The sequence below is a fragment of the Pygoscelis adeliae genome, unplaced genomic scaffold (genome assembly GCF_000699105.1).
Source record: "Pygoscelis adeliae isolate BGI_AS28 unplaced genomic scaffold, ASM69910v1 Scaffold36, whole genome shotgun sequence".
NCBI classification, from domain to species: Eukaryota; Metazoa; Chordata; class Aves; order Sphenisciformes; family Spheniscidae; genus Pygoscelis; species Pygoscelis adeliae.
In genome coordinates, this window is record NW_008824934.1 from 2,228,901 (window position 1) to 2,237,240 (window position 8,340).

At 51.1% G+C, this 8,340-nt stretch overlaps 1 protein-coding gene across 1 annotated transcript in view; it reads right to left on the reverse strand.

Moving 5' to 3' along the window:
* SAMD11 (sterile alpha motif domain containing 11) overlaps positions 1-8,340 on the reverse strand; it is a 127,111-nt gene that overhangs the window by 18,236 nt on the left and 100,535 nt on the right. The window contains exon 7 of the mRNA XM_009325269.1: positions 3,412-3,442. Coding sequence (XP_009323544.1) covers positions 3,412-3,442 — 31 coding nt within the window. The remainder of the gene's footprint in view (positions 1-3,411; positions 3,443-8,340) is intronic.

The window sequence follows — 8,340 nt, forward strand, 5'->3', positions numbered from 1 at the left end:
GAAGGGGAAAAAAAAAAAAAAGCAGGAAGGGAGTAAGAGCCAAGGTCTCTTCCATTAGTCAAATCTGCCCTGGGAGCCTGAAAGCAAATCTCTGCTTTCCGGCTGCGTGTCTCTTAATTCCTTTTGATGGCCACTTACAACATTATTACTTTCACCAGGGCATCTAGAGGCAAAGCCAAGTGCTGTGCCGTTTATTTTCATTTTACAATATCTCCCTATAAAATCTGCTTCAGGAGAGACTGGAGGGCAAGAGAAAGGGAGCAAGAAGGTGCATGTGACTTTGCAACAAACAGACCATACGCACAGCCATGCTCCCCCTTTCAGTGGGGGGATGACGTGCGAGCGTGGGATAACGCGAGAATCCCAGCCATCCATGCCCCCATCCCACACAGCCGGGGATGGATTACCACCATGGCTCATGAAAAGCCAGACAAGGACTCTTTGGGGACAAGGTGGGCAAGGAAAGGATTCCTGTCCTTTCCCTAGATCTTCCCAGCGTAGTTTTATCCTCATTCTATGCAACAGCCACTACAAACACTGCCACGCACGGATCCACAGCACAGGACGGGCTGAGATTCCCCTCCGAAATGCCTCCTTCTCCCTACCCCGTGCCCATCTGCCTGTCTCTGCCTCCCCCCTTCCCGTCTGTCTCTGCTCCCCTTCTCCCCTTCCCCTGGCTGTCTCCGTCTCTCCTTTCCTCCTCCTTCCTCCCCTAGCTCTCCTCTAAACTAATTGCACAGCTCGCTGTGTCTGGAGGAGAGCCACAGATCGATCCGTCGCTGTTGAAATGTTAATGCTAATCGTATAACCGCTCCGCCAGCACCTCGCACTTCAGTGGCAGCTCCAATTAATCTCAGGTAACGCAGCGCGTGACCTTCGGCTCAGAGCCGGGGCGGCAGCCAAGCGATGCTTATGTAATTACACCATGAAGTGTGTAATCACCTGCCCTAATCCCCGAGGCCTCACAATTAGCCGAGGCCTCGGTCGCTGGGCTGCCAAGTGCTTTGCCACCCCGGACAGCCTGCAGATGAATAACGGACAATTAAAGCGGCATGACGGGGGCTAGGAGGTGTCCGTTCGATCGTAATTAGCTGTAATCATGGGGAGACGAGCCTGGCAGACGTGCTGTTCGTTTTATAAGAAGCAATTTAGGAAATCAAGTCGCTTTTAACCATTCCGTGGCCAGGCGAGCGGTGGCCATGCCCTCCCTGCCTTTTACAAATGCAGAAAAGGGGATCCTGTACGAGAGGTAACAATGCACAGAAGCCCCAGGTGCAGGCTGCACACAGAGAGTTCAGAAGGAAATGCTAAAAACAAAGAGAGCTTCCTGATTTCGGCCAAGAAGAGACAACCTGTGCCCAGAAAGCATACTGTTTGATGGGGATCAGGACTGGACACTGGAAAATAAAAGGTTGTCCCTTTGGTGGCAGCCCAATGTTAATCAGAGGCTATTTTTATGCTTTAATGTTGCACTACAGGGCCTAACTTTGATCCCTAAGGAACTCGCATCTGCTCAAGACCCTGCACTTCATTCCCTCTGTCCTCTCGTCAGAGCTGTGCCGCTCCCCCGCCTTTCGGGGCCAGGGATCAACTCATTCTTCAGACTGGCCAGCGAGCGGTGCCCCGGCTGGGGAAGGGGGGATGGCGGGACAAAGCAATTGCTGCGGGACCTGATCACGCTGCCACGCACACGGCTGAGCACAGCAGCCTGCAGTGGCTGGGAAGGGGCTGGAGGTAGTTGTAAGAGGGGCTGTAAGAAACACATCAGGAGCGACTTCGAACGTGAGAGGTCAGTCGCTGCTTATGTTACACGCACAACACATGCTGGGGATGAGTCCAAAGGTTTAGAAAATTCAGGGAGACACGTTTACACATGCTGTCATCATGCCTGCCTGACACAGCAGACCACACGGACACCCCACGTCTCAGCAACACTGGAGCTCCTCACCAAACATGCACATAGGGCAAAGCTGCTGGGTGAGGCCAGATAAACAGGACCAACCAAAGGTCCCGCGACTGGCACCGTTACACCCATGGAGTCTGTGGCTTGGAGTCAGAGAAGGGAGGCTGCATATGGCCAAACAAGGAGTCATTGCACCTCTCCTGCCATCCCCCTAACGCTCAGCGTCAGTCCCCAGCAGTAGGTAACTTAGAAAGAAAGCAGGTATGCTCACAAATATTTGGGTGCAAGGGACTCTTCTCCCTGCAAGCACACTGATACTCCCTAGCTCACGCTGCAGAGCCCCCGAGGAGCAGTGATTCACACGAAGGACAGACGCTTTCTGCCGTCCCACAAACCCAGCCTCCTGGCCGTCCAGGCGGGGAACCTGTTGAAGCCTGCCACTGCTCCCTTCCAGCCCATCTGCCTGATCCTTGGCATGGAAACCTGGCACAGGAGGGAGGGAGTATGACCAGGTTGTGTCCTGGCACAGAGCTGGGAAGCCCTCCCAGGCTGCCTAGTACAGATACAGGCAATTGCTTCCAGGCAAGCTCGGAAATGAACTGGCAACCCCGGAGTAAAAAGCCCCAGAGACCTTAACAAAGGCTACTGTGCTTTTAGACAGACGTGCACCAAAACACAAATCCTTGCATCCTTTCTCAGGTACGTATCAGCCTTCAACCCCCCCATTAATTTCCTTCCTCCTCCTCTTCTACCTCTCAGAGTAAGGGCTGAATTACAGTTTCATACTCTGAGAATGTGAATTTAGCCCTTGGCAATTACATCTGATAAGCCTTAAGGACAACCTTACCATGCAGAGAGCAGTTCTGTGTTACTGCATATTCTTTCCCCCACCCTCTTTTTTTTTCCCCCTAATATGCCAGCTGGAGGCTTGTGAGCAGGGTATTAGGGGATTTGCACTGCATGCTGCTAAATTTGATATGTCCTTTAACAGGAGACAAATGGTTCACGAGGCTTAAAAAGTATCGACTTTTCTTTAACAATAAGCACTAATGGCCTTCAAATAATCAATATTTAAAGTCATTATGGGGTTACACATTATACTGTTAAAACCAAGCCTTTCGCTTTAACCCCATCATATCCTCCCAAGCCCAGAGCTGTGATTCCCCCTGACTCACTCCAAGCTCAAAAGGAAGGCTCGGAGCACAGGCTGTGTGTGACTGGAGATGTGAGAGGGTCAGGAAATGCAGATTGAAACCGGCAAGGCATGGAAATAAATTTAGAACGGATGGCAGAGGGGAAAAAAAAGAATGCATGAAAGCTCTGCTTTCTTCTGCTTTACATTTGATAGGAAGAGACACTTTAAACCTGAGGTAATAGGCAAGCAGTGCTCAGCTCCTTGCTGGTTCGCCATCCGCAGACACTGTCTGTGCCAGGAACGGAAAATAAATAAAATGAAAGGGCTTTCTAAAAATGGTGTTTGGGATTTCCAGGCAGAAAGAGACACGTACTGGCGCTGCCCTTCTAGGGTAGCAATGAGGCCTGGACACAGAGAGGATCTGGTTTATGCTGCCAGGGGAAATTGCTCCCTCAAAATCCAAACCAGTGCTAAAACCAAATTAGTTAAATCAGGTCAAGCTCTTTGGCCTTTGCTCTGCATAACATTCAGCCAGCTGGGATCTGGGGAGGAGCTCTCCCAGTGCAAAAATCAGAGAAAGAGGGATACAGCATTCAGAGCAGAGAGGGGGATGCGAGGCTGGAATAGGTAAGAGTAGGAGAGAGAACGTGTCCAGAGAGGACAGGAGAATGTGCCCAAGGAGCACAGGAGTGAAAAGGAAAGCCTCCGCGGTGCAGGGGGGAGGAATCAGGTGGCGAAAGAAAAAATGGTAGCAACATCAGATGGAAAGAACCCCATCCAAAAATCCTTGCTGGGTATTTCAGGCACATCTTTGTACAGAGAAAGGCCTCTGGCTGATGCATAATGTTTGTCAGCTTACTGCAACGGAAGGGCAATGAGTGCATCTTTGAGACCCTGCGGCTCCCACTCCCAGAACACTCTAGCCAAAGGGCTCGGCTTCCCAGGACCCCAGCAGATCAGGATGCTGATGGCATCTCACGCAGGCAGTATTTCTTGCTCCTTGGCATTCCTCCTGCCTTCACCCCATAATTGTCTATGGTCCTGGAAGATGACTTGTGTCCCTAGTGCTTCTTATAGACAGTACCAGGGACAGCTGAATGCTACTACCAAAGCATCTGCCTCAACACTTGCCCTTTCTCTGACTATAATCTGCCTTCTTCCCCTCATGTGAGAGAGAAGCAGGTTCTCCCACACAGACCCCATGCCATATACTGTACACGTGCACAGGCTCCTAGGAACTCATAACACAGAACTGATGCATCATATTTAGCCAGCAAGCTTCACCACACTAATCACACTATTAAGCAGCTCGTCCAGCCTAGTCTGAGGACCTCTGCAATCCCTTCCATTTGCAGGGTATAAAAGTTTTTCCCTAAAGGGGGGTGAATGCAAGCGTTCCCTAGGCTTCACACACACTAGCCTGCTCTGTGAGAAGCAGTCTGCTCAGCTCAAGAGTACAATCAGGAGTGGTTTCTGCAGCGTGTACCAGGAGATGAGCACCCTGGGTAAGAACATGCCAGGCTAAACGACCCCAGCAAAACCAAGTACATTGCCAACAAATTTTGGAGGCAGGATCCAAGGAGCAGGATCCAAGCAACTCTGCATCTCTGCAGGGCACAGCCACCTGCCATTTTTGCAGGAGACAGAGCAGTTTGGAGATGGGAAGTACTCCAGGCTGGAGTAGTTGCAATGACACCTTTTAGTTGTACCCCTTCCTCTTCCAAGTCTTTTTATAACACTGAACTCAACAATCTTTTCAAGCAAACCACCAGGTCCTGGTGCTCTATAATCCAAGTCTGAATCAATCTAGAGAAGGATCTAGGAAACCAAAACCATGAAACCAAACGGATTCTCAAGCCTGCAGCTTGAGTCTACTTCTGGCAAGGCATACCAGTTTTACTAACTCATTTCGACAGATGAGGAAGCTGGAGCAAAGAGGTAAAGGGACCGTTATTCCGCTAAAAGGACCTCGGAAGCTAGTCCGAGAAAACCCCTATTCAGGGTGTCTGTGTGCCCACGTGTGTGTATCATCCCCTTCAGAGCCAGTACCCACCTGCCTGCCTTGGGCTTAGTATCATTAAACCTACCAGCCTGTTTCTGACCAGCAAAGATGGATGCATTGACAAATGTCTGAACATACCTATCTCCCCAAGTGTTCCCTAGCTCAGGCTCATCACCCACCTCTTCACACCTGGAAACTGGAAAACTGTATACATAGTTCCCACTAGCAGGCACAGGTCTCTGCATTCCTGTCTTTGCAAAAACAGCAGCACTACCCCGATAAATAAAACTGGGTCACCAATATGGGTTTTCCCCCCTTGCTTTGCGAGGCATTGTGGCTGAAGTCTGGAGTGGCTAATTATTCTTGCCCACAAAGCTGCTGCACTTGAGAGCTGACCTGATCCCCACAGATCTCCCGATAGGAAGCTGAAATGGAATTTTAACACCATGCCAAACAGTTCACATCCCCCTGCATCATGCGTTATTACTTCTGCTCCTGGGAAAGGAGATGCCGTAAATCTACCTACAGTTTGCCGACGTACGTGAGCCAGCTTCTCCATCGCCTTCTCCTCTGTCAGTGCCTACCTGAACCTTTTAAAATTTCTATACCTTCACAATAAAGGTGCACAGAGGCTGCTTTGATTTACCCTGTTGACAAAGACCATAGCAGCCAAGTACAAAACCCAACAACACCATGCTCCCAAGCAACAGGGAAAATGGGAGAAATTAACCCATACAGTGCTCTACTGCTTTAGAATAAATGGCACGGCTTCTCCTGGCATACCTAAAAACGCCCGTGGTGCTTTGGCGAAACAGCAAGAAACGGTTTGCACGTGACAGCTCCAACCAGGCCATTTTTGAGTGGGAGCAGAGTGATACGTGCTGACCCTTAGTGACACTCAGGTGGCTGCGGACCTCTGGGGAGAAATAATGATCACGTGAACTAATGTCTAGCAGACTTACCAAGTCTCATGACTACGGGGCGTAGTTGTAGCTTCCCGTTTCCCAGCAGGACTCCCCAGCTCTGCTAACCGAGGATTAGCACACCCGAGAGCCTGGCCAAGGAGGCAGGCCACACAGGGCCTTCTCACACCCTCCTTGTGGGAGCGGATGGCTGCAGAAAAAACAGGCAGTCTGGTCGGCCATGCCTTGGCATGGCGGTAGAAGGAAGCACGGGACGTGCCCATCCAGGCCCACCGTGGTGACGTTCCACGTGGTTTGTCTCAAAGCTCCTCGGAGAGCTACTCTAGCTGCACAGGCATTTAGAGCAGGTCCTCTGTGTACGCTCCGAGGTGGGAGCAGTGTGGGAAAACAAAACCAGGGCTGATAACATGCTATGAGCCTTGTTTCAGTGCGCAAACTCTTGGACAGAAACGAGACTAGAGAGTCTCACAGAGAAAAAGACAGCTTCTTTGTTTTGTTCCCACCAACACAGCCACAGGCTGGTCTTGCTTATAGGCAAATAACTAGACCTTTACAAGTGGGTGCAAATATCCTTGCTCTGCGCAACATGCCACATTATACTTGCTCTTTGAACTGAGGTACTCAAAGGCCTTCCCAAACATTGAGTACAACCTGCTTTCAAAGTGAGAACCACTGTCACCGCGCAGCAAGGGAAACCGAGACACACAGCGACTCCTGCAAACTTCATCCAAGGTCCCACAGATACTTCTCTCAACATCAAAGGCAGGCTGTGCCCCTATGTGTTTCTTTCCCTCACCTCACCTCGCCAGGATTTCCCTCTCACTTATGCCGATGCAACTACACATAGGGCTACTCGGAGAACTGAATCAAGATGAAAAGTAGCGGTCTTTTACAACCATAACTCCTGGCCTTCAGCCTCTGTCCCCTGAGCTAGCGAGTAACTTCTCTCTCCCTCCCATAACTGGGGAGAAACACCCGCCCTAACTCCAGTCCTCTGCTTAAACTGCCAGATAACGCCCTCTTCGCAAACGATTTAACACTTCCTGGCCTAGACCACCTCCATTAGCTAGAACACCTGTCTGGCAGCGGCAAGTACCTCTGGATTTGATACACATCTAATTCATTTTCAGTTTGCCCCTCCTATGCACAGCACCTCCCCGTAACCAACCTCCACCCTTCCGTACGTGCCTTTTCAGCCAGGCCTCCGGCTGGCCTGGCACTTCTCCAGGCCACACATAGCTGGAGAAATTTTCCTGATGACTGACTGCACTGAAACTCGTCTATCTCTGCATTCCCCACAGGTCTGCCTACAATCCACGTGGACTGGGTTGGATTTTACAAACTACGCCCTGTAGGAGAAGGGCTTACCAGGTCTGCCCAGCCCCTACACATTGCAAACCCATTGGTCAGAAAGAAGGAAAACCAGACAGGATCTCCAAGGCCATAAATACGGGGCGGGGGGAACAACGACTCTGAACCCAACACATGCATACGCCTGCTGTAGAACTAATATTGCAGCCTGCTGCCTGCCCCCACCCCAAGATGAAAGCCCAAAAGGTCTAGATACTAGAGCCTTTCGTGGCTTGTCCCGTGATACCCAGAGCCTTTGTGTCCCCGTGGCTGCCAGGCCCTCTCCCGCCTCTGCTATCCTTGTCAGAAACACATGCAGCTTTAATTTAATAGCCTTCTGAAGTTCTTGATTGTGGACGGAATGGCTTATGGCACAGAGCAAGATAAATGAGCTAGAATATCCGGGGGTGGGGGGGGGACGACACACGACGACAGGGGGGACACACAACACAGACACAGAGGGAAATCAGCTTTCCAGCACTCCTATCAGTGGTAAAGGGAAGCCATGCCTCCTCCTTCCTCAAAAAAAGAAAATTTCTTCTCTTCCCATTCCATCCTAGAGCATTCGTTCTCTCTCCTTATCTGGGGATGCTATAAAATGCAAACTTAAACATCTTAACTTGCTCTGTGCCAAAGAACAGGTTAGAGTCTAGCACCTGCTCTGGAGATCCAAGGCAGGATTGGGATCGCTCCCACCAGCCAGACAGTTGCCAACCTGGATGTGAACGCGTATGTGCACAAGCACAAGTCACCTCCCTTTGGGTACAGACATCCCAGCGTGTGGCCGGCACACATGCAAAACCACCCTTTTGCACCTGCGTAACACCCAAGGGTGCAAACGCCTAGGGAGACGTTAAACACATTACCGGGGCAAATCGAACCTGCCCACCCCCACGGGCACTGCTACCCTCACCCAGGTGCACCCTCCCCTCCCGTGGACCCTTACGGCACCCGTGCACACGCCTTTCCAGGCTGGCTCTGAGGGTGCACACCGGCCCGAGAGCCCCCGCTGGGCGGGCTCGCATGC